This window comes from Oncorhynchus kisutch, linkage group LG4 (genome assembly GCF_002021735.2).
Source record: "Oncorhynchus kisutch isolate 150728-3 linkage group LG4, Okis_V2, whole genome shotgun sequence".
Lineage (NCBI taxonomy): Eukaryota > Metazoa > Chordata > Actinopteri > Salmoniformes > Salmonidae > Oncorhynchus > Oncorhynchus kisutch.
Genome location: NC_034177.2, coordinates 69120231 through 69134169, shown reverse-complemented (window position 1 = coordinate 69134169; position 13939 = coordinate 69120231). Strand labels below are relative to the sequence as shown.

The 13939-nt window shown below is 45.4% G+C and overlaps 1 protein-coding gene across 1 annotated transcript in view; it reads left to right on the top strand.

The window, feature by feature from the left end:
- slc24a3 (solute carrier family 24 member 3) overlaps positions 1-13939 on the top strand; it is a 93182-nt gene that overhangs the window by 72298 nt on the left and 6945 nt on the right. Inside the window, exons 3-11 of the mRNA XM_031823529.1 lie at positions 7161-7237; positions 8194-8268; positions 8502-8586; positions 10778-10881; positions 11020-11094; positions 11606-11631; positions 11740-11793; positions 11913-12040; positions 12132-12292. Of these exons, the coding sequence (XP_031679389.1) occupies positions 7161-7237; positions 8194-8268; positions 8502-8586; positions 10778-10881; positions 11020-11094; positions 11606-11631; positions 11740-11793; positions 11913-12040; positions 12132-12292 (785 nt within the window). The remainder of the gene's footprint in view (positions 1-7160; positions 7238-8193; positions 8269-8501; positions 8587-10777; positions 10882-11019; positions 11095-11605; positions 11632-11739; positions 11794-11912; positions 12041-12131; positions 12293-13939) is intronic.

Here is a 13939-nt window from a genome sequence, read left to right as displayed (position 1 = left end):
TTTGGGCTTGCAGGCACAATCTGTATTCATATAGCACATTTAAAACAAAGCATGTGCAATCCAATGTGCTTCCCCCAAAGGAAATAAACTATAAATAGGTGTGTATGCGTTCTGTGTGACACGGAAGACAGCTAGCTCTGTTCTCTCTCTAACAATGCACCTCTATATTCCCATCGCGAAAGTAAACAAACCACACCACCAGGTGAAAACCTTCAATGTGGTCTTTTCTACTGTTCAAACCTCCTGAGATCTCTGTAATGATGCAGAGAATTTGGAGGACTCGTAACTCTATCTCTCTCCAACACACCGCCTTATGTAATGATTGTGATGCTTATGTAAGAAGAGAGAGAGAGTAGTCAAGTCTCTGTTGTTCCTCAGCAGCCCTCTGCCCCCAGCAAGCCATCACAGCTCACAGCTCAGTTCAATCCTGCCTGATCCAGTCCAGATTTCAAAGTCAGGGATTTGAGGTGTGTGTGTGTGTGTGTGTATGTGTGTGCGCGCGTGCGCCCACCAACCACACTGTGATGCCACACAGAAGTGACAGGTTATCTTAACTTCACATACTGTCCCATGGAGCAAAGTTATCACTGATTTAAAACCCCTCTCACACAACAAAACACAAAGCCCTATCAGAGGTGTTGGCTTCTTTTTTTTTTACTTACACTGAACAAAAATATAAACGCAACATGTAAAGTTTTGGTCCCATGTTTCATGAGCTGAACTAAAAGATCCCCAAAATGTTCCATAAGCACAGAAGGCTTATTTCTCTCAAATTATGTGCACACATTTGTTTAAATCCCTCTTAGTGAGCATTTCTCTTTTGCCAAGATAATCCATCCACCTGACAGGTGTGGCATATCAAGAAGCTGACACAGGTGCACCTTGTGCTGGGGACAATAAAAGGCCACTCTAAAATGTGCAGTTTTATCACACAACACAATGCCACAGATGTCTCATATTTTGAGGGAGCATGCAATTGGAATGCTGACTGCAGGAATGTCCTCCAGATCTGTTGCCAGAGACTTTAATGTTAATTTCTCTACCATAAGCCGCCTCCAAAACCGTTTTAGAGAAATTGGCTGTACATCCAATTGCCTCACAACCGCAGACAATGTATATGGGGTCATGTGGGCGAGCAGTTTGCTGATGTTAACGTTGTGAACAGAGTGCCCCATGGTGGCGGTGGGGTTATGGTATGGGCAGGCATAAGCTATGGACAACGAAAACAATTGCATTGTAATCGATGGCAATTTGAACGCACAGAAATACCGTGACGAGATCCTGATGCCCATTGTGAGGCCCATTTCTTTTAAGGTATCTGTGACCAAATGATGCATATCCATTTTCCCAGTCATGTGAAATCCATAGACTGGGGCCTAATGAAATTATTTCAATTGACTGATTTCCTCATATGAACTGTAACTCAGTAAAATCTTTGAAATGTTCCGTTTTATATTTTTGTTCAGTATATATTTAACCATGCCTGAAACCTTCAGAAGAAATTGATTGAGGAGCTGAAAGGATTGACTTCTAGCTTGACAATGCAATAAACCAAAGAGGTGTTCAACAGTCTTAAACTGTACAATAACTACAACCACCTCTGAAGCCTTAATGTATTGGATTGGAATTATGTGTCCAAATGAAAAAGCTTTCCAGATGACTTTTAACATTGGAATCGATTGCTTTTTGACCTTTGGTTATAGTAACCATCATGTTGTATGAGAGAGTCTGTGGAGCGTGTGCGTTTATCTCGTGCTAGCTACTATGTGTAACGTGCTTTCGAGTAAAACCAAATCGTATCTTACCTCTCTGACGGTTTTTAAGAGCAAATACAACAGCCGTAGCTCCTCTATCACCCCTTACAGCACTTTGTGTTGTCCTAATACCATGTCATTCTCCCTAGCCATACCAGAGGATCAAGCTTTTTCCAGTATGGCACTACGCACTTAGCCAGACTGTTGCAGTAGGTACAATAGAATCGGTTATGTATTTCCAGCAATGGTTAATGCAGCCGAAAGCATATTGTTTTGAGCCGTCAGACAGGACATTGAGTAGACTTTAGCGTAGGGATTTAAACTCGAGGATGTCTAAATAAGGGCCAGGGCACTGAAAGCTATTACTGTGGCATCAGAATATTTACAGAATCTATGATGAGATTACTCGTGGGGTGTGTGTGTGATGCCTCATCGCCATGGTAACAATAACTTTTTCTACATGGGGTGGGGTCTCGGTCAGCGGTTACTGTAATGTATGTGGATGTGGAGCTTTGTCCTTCCTGCAGGGGTGTTCTTTCCCGGTGCCAGGCTGAGCAGAGATGAGTCTCTGTGGGCATGACCTGTCAGACTAGCCCCCTCTCCTCTCCAGCCCTCCACACGCGCTCTCTTCTCCAGCCCTGCACCCTCACACCGCTTAGGGCTTAATCCTAACTGGGAAACGGATGCGTAAGTTTTATGGAAATCCTGCATTGGTTCTATGTGATTTTTAATTTAGGACTCAAACCTTGTGTGTAAAATACACAAATACGGCTTCAAAATGAAGTGCAAAGATCCTCTGTATGGAGTGGTAAGACTAGGGAGAATTAAGGACACGGTCAAAGATGCCCCAAAACATGGTACAATCTGTCTGGGCTATCTCTTTTCAATGAGGGATTTTCAGTTGATTCATGGACAGAATTGACCCTAACCCTGGCCACTACCACCACATTTAACCATGGCAAGGTGACTGGGGATAATGCCAAATACAAACAGTGTAGTTATTCCCTCCGTAAGGCAATCAAAAAGGCAAAACGTCAATACAGAGACAAAGTGGAGTCGCAATTCAACGGCTCAGACATGAGATGTATGTGGCAGGGTCTACAGACAGGAAAACCAGGCAAGTCACAGAAACCGACATCTTGCTTCCAGATAAGCTAAACACCTTTTTCGCCCCACCTTGAGGATAAAACAGTGCCACCGACGCGGCCAGCTACCAAGGACTGTGGGCTCTCCTCCATGGCTGACGTGATTAAGACATTTAAGTGTGTTGTCGTGTCTTTGGGTATGCCGGATTAAGTGATATGACATGCTATTCTATAAAATCCTTTCTCCGTAATTAATATTACCTGATTGAGCTAATTATGTAAATGTAATTAACTAGAGAGTCGGGGTACCACGAAATAATATTTATAGAGCTGTTATCTTCCGAATAAACTCTTAAAGACCTAGTAATATTTTACATCAATAGCAGTCAATATTAATCCTTAATTATTAATCCACCTTAATTCAGTCTCATCTGAAAGATGTCAATTCTTGGTTATCTTCACGAACCCTGGCTAACAAGTTGAATCAGCAATGCAAAATTGGGTTCAATTATTTATTTACTAAATACCTAACTAATCATACAGAATTACATATACAAAGAATGAATCATACCTTGATTACCAATAACGTCATAAAGGGAAACGTCCCTGGCGGGCGGAACAGATATGACAGCTGGTTACACAAAAGAAAAGGGGCTGGGTTTGAGTGAAAGAGTGGAAAGACTAAAGAGACAAAGGGAGAAGCTGTGCTATTGTAAGTACAGTATCTTATGCATTCTAAATTACCGGCCATTTGGAAAAGGAAAATGCAATAAATATTTACTCTGAGCTGCGCTTCGGTAGGTTGGTGGTAGATGGAAGGCCTTGTTGCCAAACCGAGTCCTTTGTCCTTTAAAGAATGTCTCTGGTGGTCAATTGGATACTCTGTAGTAACGTCGTTGTGTGATAGACGGGCTACTCTGTCTGTTCTTTCCTAGACCACATTTGCAGCTACTGTTGCTAACTCAACGGCTAGGAGGTATCACTTCTGTAGTGAATAAGAGTTCAAAGTTTATACCATTCGCAACCAAAGCGCACGCTGAGGTTGGCTTAGTTCTGTAGTTGACATGTTAGTCCTTTTAACGCAGAGGCTGCAGACCTCACGTACTTGGAACGGGAGATTATATTGTCGTCAAGGGCTTATATAGTGGAGGGAGAAGGGCGTGTTTCACAGTCTACAGCCCATGTCTCTTCACAGGGGCGGGCCACTGATTGAGCAGAGCCCTAACCTTATGAAAACCCAAATCTCTCATTTGGAAGCTAAAATTACATTTCATCTCTTCACCAATAATTTTATATTCAAACATTTAAATTGAACAACAATTCCATGTGAATCCGATAACTATAATGTGCAGACTTTCCACTGTAGAGTTTATGACATCTTATCTTTGAGAAGAATTTCTCAGAGGACAACCGAACTGACATCATATTCATTAAGTACCACCGCATATGTTCAATTGGTCGGATTACCAGAATATAGTTCATTTCCCCCCCCCCACCTTCTGATGTTCCCAGAATCTCTATGTTAACCAAGGGGTTTTCAAATTTCACATCAGTAGGGTAGAGAGAGGAAAAAGGGGGAAGAGGTATTTATGACTGTCATAAACCTACCCCCAGGCCAACGTCATGACAGTGTTAACCCTCGAAGGTCCAGACTGTATCCCTAGCCGCTTCCCCAGAGCATGCGCAGACCAGCTGGCTGGTGTGTTATGGACATATTCAATCTCTCCGTATCCCAGTCTGCTGTACCCAAATGCTTCAAGATGTCTGCCATTGTTCCTGTCCCCAAGAAAGCAAAGGTAATTGAACTAAATGCCTATCGCCCTGTAGCACTCACTTCTGTCATCATGAAGTGCTTTGAGAGACTAGTCAAGGATCATAGCAGCTCTACCTTACCTGACACCCTAGACCCATTTCAATTTGCTTACCACCCTAATTGATTCACAGATGATGCAATCGCCATTGCACTGTACACTGCCCTATCCCATCTGGACAAGAGGAATACCTATGTAAGAATGCTGTTGATTGACTACAGCTCAGCATTCAACACCAAAGTACCCTCCAAGCTCATCGTTAAGCTCGGGGCTCTAGGTCTGAACCCCGCCCTGTGCAACTGGGCCCTGAACTTCCTTACAGGCCCCCCCTGGGTGGTGGAGGTAGGAAACAAAACCTCCACTTCACTGATCCTCAACACTGTACTCCCTGTTCACCCATGACTGCGTGGCCACGCACACACCTCCAACTCAATCAACAAGTTTGCAGAGGACACAACAGTAGTAGGCATGATTAACAATAATGACGAGGCAGCCTACAGGGAGGAGGTGAGGGCCCTGGGAGTGTGGTCACAGGAAAATAACCTCTCACTCAACGTAAACAAAACAAAGGAGCTGATCGTGGACTTCAGGAAACAGCAGAGGGAGCACGCCCCTATCCACATTGACGGGACCGCAGTGGAGAAGGTGGAAAGCTTCAAGTTTCTCTGAGTACACATCACAGACAAACTGAAATAGTCCACCCACACAGACAGTGTGGTGAAGAAGCGCCTCTTCAACCTCAGGAGGCTGAAGAAATTTGGATTGGCACCTAAAACCCTCACAAACTTCTATAGATGCACAATTGTATCACCGCCTGGAACGGCAACTGCACCGCCCGCAACCGTAGGGCTATCCAGAGGGTGGTGCAGTTTGACCAATGCATCACAGGGGCACACTACCTGCCCTCCAGGACACCTACAGCACCCAATGTCACAGGAAGGCCAAAAGGATCATCAAGGACAACAACCCCCCGAGCCACTGCCTGTTCACCCCGCTATCACCCAGAAGGCGAGGTCACTACAGATGCATCAAAGCTGGGATCGAGAGACAGAAGCTGTGTTTCAATCTCAAGGCCATCAGACAGTTAAATAGCCATCACTAGCACCCTAGAGGCTGCTGCCCTATATACATAGACTTGAAATCACTGGCCACTTTAGTAATGTTTACATATTTTGAATTACTCATCTCATATGTATATACTGTATTCTATTCTACTGTATTTTAGTCTATGCCACTCCAACATTGCGCGTCCAAATATTTATATATTCTTAATTCTATTCATTTATTTCAGATTTGTGTGTATTGTTAGATATTACTGCACTGTTAGAGATCGAAACACAAGCATTTCGCAATTACATCAGCTTAATGTGTATGTGACCAATAATTTTATTAAATTTTTTACCAAGAATCACTGAACTAAGCTGAAGTGAACTCCAACACAAAATTGGGTAAGGGAGCCATCTTCTTTACCTAAGTGTCTAGCCAACTGTTGTTTTGGTGTTTGTTGATGTCTTTATTTGTTTGTTGTTGGTTGGAGTGTGGTTGAGGTATTTGTAATTATTCGCACCGTGTGTGTGCCTGTGTGTGGAGCTTTGTTTAGTGAAGCCATACTTGCTAGTTGCGCTGTTGGCAGCAGGGTTGGTTGGGTGAGTGGCTCCCTGAGTGATTGCCCTGTATGAGAGTGGGCAGCACTGGGCACAGAGTGGGCACTAGCCCTAGCACTGGTTGCTTTGGCTGCAGAGCCACAGTGTGAAATGAATTCCAGTGTGTTGCTGACCTGCCAACTGAATGGTACAGTAGTGCCTACTGGGAGAATATGGATTGAGGGTTTTGAAGCCAGGTTTTCTAACCATGATCGTACTATGTAGTTGATTCAGCTTACTGGAACACACTATTTGAAAGCCACTCTGGACAATAGTATCTGTTAAATGATTAAAATGGGAATGTAAAATTGGATGGAGGTAGGGAGATAGATATTAAACACTTTCTAAGGGACGAGGCCATTAAAATCGAACACAACGATGTGTCTTACAACCCTACACAATTCACACATCCTCACCCCTTCTTTTCTCTCTCTCTCTCTCTCTCTCTCTCTCTCTCTCTCTCTCTCTCTCTCTCTCTCTCTCTCTCTCTCTCTCTCACTCTCACTCTCTCTCTCTCTCTCTCTCTTTCGGGCCTTGTCAGTTCTTATGAGCTGAAATGGTTTTGTTCGAGCACTGAGGGCAGGCTGAAGCTCGCTGACTCACACAACCTCTTGGGTGTTCAGAGGGAGAATGTCACTGCACATTGTGCAGCCATCAACACGCACATACATTCACACACACGGCTCTCCTTACAAATACACACAAACACACCCTGGCATGTGTGCGTGTACACACACACTCGTGGCAATGCTATTTTTAGGTCCTGTCACTCAAATGGACTGTGTATGATAGTGCCACTGCACAAGTTTCTGCTGCATTAAATGAGACAGTGTTTTCACAGTAATATTGTGTGTTTTTTCTCTCCAGCACTACATGAGTTCCCCACAGACCTGTTCACCAACAAGGAGCGCACAGAGGGAGCGGTGGCCTTACATGTCCTATTTGTGAGTGTAACCCCCCCACCCCCACCCCACCACCTCCCCGTTCTATACTCAACACACTATCTACTCTACATACAATGGCTACCTGCCATTGACCGTGTGATGCAATGCATTGACAAGCAGGATTGTGTCTTTAACACAGTTGCAGAGGTGGAAAACGTACCCAGTTGTCATAAAAGTAAAGATACCTTAATAAAAATTGACTCAAGTAAAAGTGAGTCACCCAGTACAATACTACTTGAGGAAAATATACTTAAGTATCAAAAGTAAAAGTATAAATAATTTAACATTCCTTATATTAAGCAAAACAGACGTCACTATTTTCTTGTTTTATTATTATATGGATAGCCAGGTGCACACTCCAACACTCGGACATCATTTTTAAACGAAGCATTCGTGTTTAGTGAGTCCGCCAGATCAGTGACAGTATGGATGACCAGGGACGTTCTCTTGATAAGTGTGTGAATTGGACAAATGTTTTGTCCTGCTAAGCATTCGAAATGTAACTAGTACTTTTGGGTGTAAGGGAAAATGTATGGAGTAAAAAAGTACATAATTGTCTTTAGTAATGTAGTGAAGTAAAAGATACACCAAAAAAGTTGCCTAGCCATCATAAAGAGGGCAGCGTCTCTCTGGCAGGCTTGGGTGCCAGATGTTGTATAGAGACTTAACTGGCATATGAGGCCACTGGCACAGAGTGTCTCAGCTTAGGATACCTCCTCAGAAAAAAACTGACACATTGGGACACTATCAAATCAAATCAAATCAAATTTATTTATATAGCCCTTCGTACATCAGCTGATATCTCAAAGTGCTGTACAGAAACCCAGCCTAAAACCCCAAACAGCAAGCAATGCAGGTGTGGGGATCTGAAAGGTTCCAGAACACTGCTGAGATTTGTTTGTTCTTATATGTGCATGCATCTTCTGACGATTTGTTAATGTTTAATTCCTCTATAGGCAATGTACATGTTCTATGCACTGGCCCTAGTGTGTGATGACTACTTTGTTCCGTCTCTGGAGAAGATATGCGAGGTAAGAATGTAACACACTATTCTGTAACAGGGTCGGGGTCAATTCAACTGGAATAAATTTTAAGCACACAATTCAAGATGTGCTTTCTACTCCCCCTATACTCACTCTCTTTCTTTCTCTCTCTCTCTCTCTCTCTCTCTCTCTCTCTCTCTCTCTCTCTCTCTCTCTGCCTCTCTCTCTCTCTCTCTCTCTCTCTCTCTCTCTCTCTGCCTCTGTCGCTCTGGCTATCTCAGCGTCTTCATCTTAGTGAGGATGTGGCAGGTGCAACCTTCATGGCGGCCGGCAGCTCAGCTCCTGAACTCTTCACCTCTGTCATCGGTGAGACGTACAGACACGTAGATGGACACATCCACATCTTTCATTGGACACACACATACTTTTTTTATGTTTTACTTTATCAGCAGTCCCAGTATGTTTTAAAGAGTGATAGTGATATGCAGTACCTTCAGGAAAGTATTCAGAACCCTTAACTTTTTCCACATTTTATTAGATCACAGCCTTATTCTAAAATTGATTTCTTAAAAATCTCATCCATCTCGAACACAATATCCCATAATGACTTTTTTTCTGCTAATTTATTTTATTACAAAAACCTGAAATATCACATTTACATAAGTATTCAGACTCTTTACGCAGTCCTTTGTTGAAGCACCTTTGACAGCAATTACAGCCTTGATTCTTCTTGGGTATGATGCTACAAGCTTGGCACACCTGTGTTTGGGGAGTTTCTCGCATTCTTCTCTGCAGATCCTCTCGAGCTCTGTGAGGTTGGATGGGGAGCGTCGCTGCACAGCTATTTTCAAGTCTCTCCAGAGATGTTCGATCGGGTTCAATTCTGGGCTCTGGCTGGGCCATTCAAGGACATTCAGAGACTTGTCCCGAAGCCACTCCTGCATTGTCTTGGCTGTGTGCTTAGGGTTGTTGTCCTGTTGGAAGGTGAAACTTCACCCCAGTCTGAGGTCCTGAGCGCTCTGGAGAAGGTTTTCATCAAGGATCTCTCTGTACTTTGCTCTGTTCATATTTCCCTCGATCCTGACTAGTCTCCTAGTCCCTGCCGCTGAAAAACATCCCCACATCTACCACCCCCATGCTTCACCGTAGGGATGGTGCCAGGTTTCCTCCAGACGTGACGCTTGTCATTCAGGCCAAAGAGTTCATCTTTGTTTCATCAGACCAGAGAATCTTGTTTCTCATGGTCTGAGAGTCTTTAGGTGCCTTTTGGTAAACTCCAAGTGGGTTGTCATGTGCCTTTTACTGAGGAGTGGCTTCCGTCTGGCCACTCTACCATAAAGGCCTAATTGGTGCAGTGCTGCATAGATGGTTGTTCTCCCATTTCAACAGAGGAACTCTAGAGCTCTGTCAGTGACCATCGGTTCTTGGTCACCTCCCTGACCAAGGCCCTTCTCCCCCGATTGCTCAGTTTGGCCGGGCGGACAGCTCTAGGAAGGGTGTTGGTGGTTCCAAACTTCTTTCATTTAAGAATGATGGAGGCCACTGTGTTCTTTGGGACCTTCAATGTTGCAGACATGTTTTGGTACCCTTCCCCAAATCTCTGCCTCGACACAATCCTGTGTCGGAGCTCTACGGACAATTCCTTCATCCTCATGGCTTGGTTTTGCTCTGACATGCACTGTCAACTGTGGGACCTTATATGGACAGGTGTGTGCCTTTCCAAATCATGTCCAATTAATTGAATTTACCACAGATGGACTCCAAGTTGTAGAAACATCTCAAGGATGATCAATGGAAGGGCCTCCCGAGGGGCACAGCGATCTAAGGCACTGCATCGCAGTGCTAGAGGCATCACTACAGATCTGGGTTTGAGCCCGGGCTGTGTCGCAACCGGCCGCGACTGGGAGACGATTAGGCGGTGCACAATTGGCCCAGCGTCATCCGGGTTAGGGGAGGGTTTGGCCGGCCGGGATGTCCTTTTCCCTGTGGCGGGCTGGGCACATGCACGCTGACACCATCATCAGTTGGATGGTGTTTCCTCTGACAAATTGGTGTGCCTGGCTTCCGGGTTAAGAGAGCAGTGTCTCAAGAAGCAGTGTGGCTTGGCAGGGTCATGTTTCGGAGACTGCGTGGCTCTCGACCTTCGCCTCTCCCAAGTCTGTACGGGAGTTGCAGCGAAAAGTAGTATTAAAAAAAGGATGATCAATGGAAACAGGGTGCACCTTAGCTCAATTTCAAGTCCCATAGCAATGGTTCTGAATACTTATGTAAATAAGGTATTTCAGTTTTTTTGTTTTGAATAAATTTTTCCAAAATGTCTAAAAACCTGTTTTCGCTTTGTCATTGTGGGTCATTGTGTGTAGATTGCTTATTGCAAATTGTTTTATTTAATCCATTTTAGAATAAGGCTGTAACGTAACAAAATATAGAAAAAGTCAAGGGACACTATGTTGGCCATGTCAATACTTTACATGTACAAGCTTGTAACACTCCATTTTTATACTCCATTACCAACCATTGTATAACTTCTGTTCTCTTTCTTTCTGTCCCTGTGCAGGTGTGTTTATCACTAAAGGGGATGTGGGGGTGGGCACGATTGTGGGCTCCGCCGTCTTCAATATCCTCTGCATTATTGGAGTGTGTGGAATATTTGCTGGCCAGGTAGGTTTCTGTACCTTGACTTGCTCAGGTATACACACATACACTGGAAGGGATGAATACCCCGGGTTAAAATGTTGTCTATTCCACTCTCTCCCATTCTCTTTATCTTTTTTCTCTCTCTCTCTTTCCCACTCTCAGGCGGTGCATCTGTCTCGTTGGTCTCTTCTGAGAGACTCCGTGTACTACACCCTGTCCATCGCTGCTCTCATAGTGGTGAGTGGTGCCTGACCATTGCAAACCAGTGAAGTGAGCCTTCATGGCTCTGCATGGTCAATCCGACATCTGCAGAAGTCAGACCATTCCTACTTCTTGCGCTTCGTAGAGCAGAGCTGTTGTGAAGGAAGTTGTCAAGGAAGCGAGTTTGTGTTTACACAGGACATCCCGCCCCCACCTACCATCAACCAATCATGTCAATGCGGAACTATACGGAGCCTTCCGCATTGTTCCAAAATTTGGGAGGTGCACGGCGATGCGGTACGGAGCTCAATTGGGCCTCCAGAGGCTCCGTAATTGTGTCACACCCTCCATACAGAGCCTCCGGGTCGCAATCCCAGAGTAGGATTTGGATTTTAGTATGTTGCATCCTGTTGATCAGAGGGTGCAACTACAGTGGATCCATACAGTGCTGTTTACATCAGAGAATGGTGAACCACAATGTTTTTTTTACCGTACTTCCAGGCATTCTTCCAAGTGTTCAGTATCATTCTTCTTTTTCTCCTTACAGTTCATATATGATGAAAAGGTTTCGTGGTAAATATGGCTTTCACTTTCTTGTGTATACAGTACATATGTTATGTGTTGTATTGTATAGCTGTTAAAAATCTGCTTCAATTGAATCCCTCTTGATGTTTGTTCCAGGTGGGAGTCTCTGACACTGGTTCTGATGTATTTCGGCTACATTTTGATAATGAAGTAAGTCTTGTGTCTGAAACCATCGGTGCACACTTCAAAACAATGAAGTCGGATCCACGTCCTTGTTCTGTCACTCTTTGTCTAGGTTTAACTGTCGCGTTGTTCGTTTCTGTGTATAGGTTTAACTCGAACATTGTGCGCTTCCTGGAGAGGCGGAAGAAGAACTCGGCCAGCCTGGGGAACGGCACAGCCAGTAACGCCGACCTGGATGATAATTGTGATGCCACCGCTGTCCTGCTGAAGAAAGGTATGGTCTGCCTGTTCTGTCATACGTGTGTCTGTGTGTGTGTGTGTTTGCATCATGTCTCTCTCTCTCTTTCTCTCACGCTCTCTTGTAGCTAACTTACACAGAAAGCAGTCAGTGTTGATGGTAGATGAGTTGCTGTCAGCCTACCCCCACCAGCTGTCCTTCTCTGATGCCGGCATGAGGATCATGATCACGAGCCACTTCTCCCCTCGCACCCGCCTCACCATGGCCTCACGCATGCTCATCACTGAGGTAGGACCAAACAGACACACAAACACAAGCACACCTCACCATGGCCTCATGCATGCTCATCACTGAGGTAGGAACACACACACACACACACACCTCACCATGGCCTCATGCATGCTCATCACTGAGGTAGGACCACTTACACACACCTCACCATGGCCTCATGCATGCTCATCACTGAGGTAGGACCACACAGACACACACACACCTCACCATGGCCTCATGTATGCTCATCACTGAGGTAGGACCACACACACACACACACACACCTCACCATGGCCTCATGCATGCTCATCACTGAGGTAGGACCACACACACAAACACACACCTCACCATGGCCTCATGCATGCTCATCACTGAGGTAGGAACACACACACACACACATACCTCACCATGGCCTCATGCATGCTCATCACTGAGGCAGGACCACACAGACACACACACGCACAAACACACCTCACCATGGCCTCATGCATGCTCATCACTGAGGTAGGACCACACAGACACAAACACACACAAACACACCTCACCATGGCCTCATGCATGCTCATCACTGAGGTAGGACCACACACACACACACACACCTCACCATGGCCTCATGCATGCTCATCACTGAGGTAGGACCACACACACACACACACCTCACCATGGCCTCATGCATGCTCATCACTGAGGTAGGACCACACACACACACCTCACCATGGCCTCATGCATGCTCATCACTGAGGTAGGACCACACAGACACAAACACACACACCTCACCATGGCCTCATGCATGCTCATCATTGAGGTAGGACCAAACAGACACACACACACCTCACCATGGCCTCATGCACGCTCATCATTGAGGTAGGACCACACAGACACAAACACACCTCACCATGGCCTCATGCATGCTCATCACTGAGGTAGGACCACACACACACACACACACCTCACCTTGGCCTCATGCATGCTCATCACTGAGGTAGGACCACACACACACACCTCACCATGGCCTCATGCATGCTCATCATTGAGGTAGGATCACACAGACACAAACACACCTCACCATGGCCTCATGCATGCTCATCACTGAGGTAGGACCACAAAGACACAAACACACACACACACACCTCACCATGGCCTCATGCATGCTCATCATTTAGGTAGGACCAAACAGACACACACACACACCTCACCATGGCCTCATGCATGCTCATCACTGAGGTAGGACCACACACACACACACACACCTCACCATGGCCTCATGCACGCTCATCATTGAGGTAGGACCACACGGACACAAACACACCTCACCATGGCCTCATGCATGCTCATCACTGAGGTAGGACTACACACACACACACACACACCTCACCATGGCCTCATGCATGCTCATCATTGAGGTAGGATCACACAGACACAAACACACCTCACCATGGCCTCATGCATGCTCATCACTGAGGTAGGACCACAAAGACACAAACACACACACACCTCACCATGGCCTCATGCATGCTCATCATTTAGGTAGGACCAAACAGACACACACACCTCACCATGGCCTCATGCATGCTCATCCCTGAGGTAGGACCACACACACACACACCTCACCATGGCCTCATGCACGCTCATCATTGAGGTAGGACCACACAGACACAAACACAC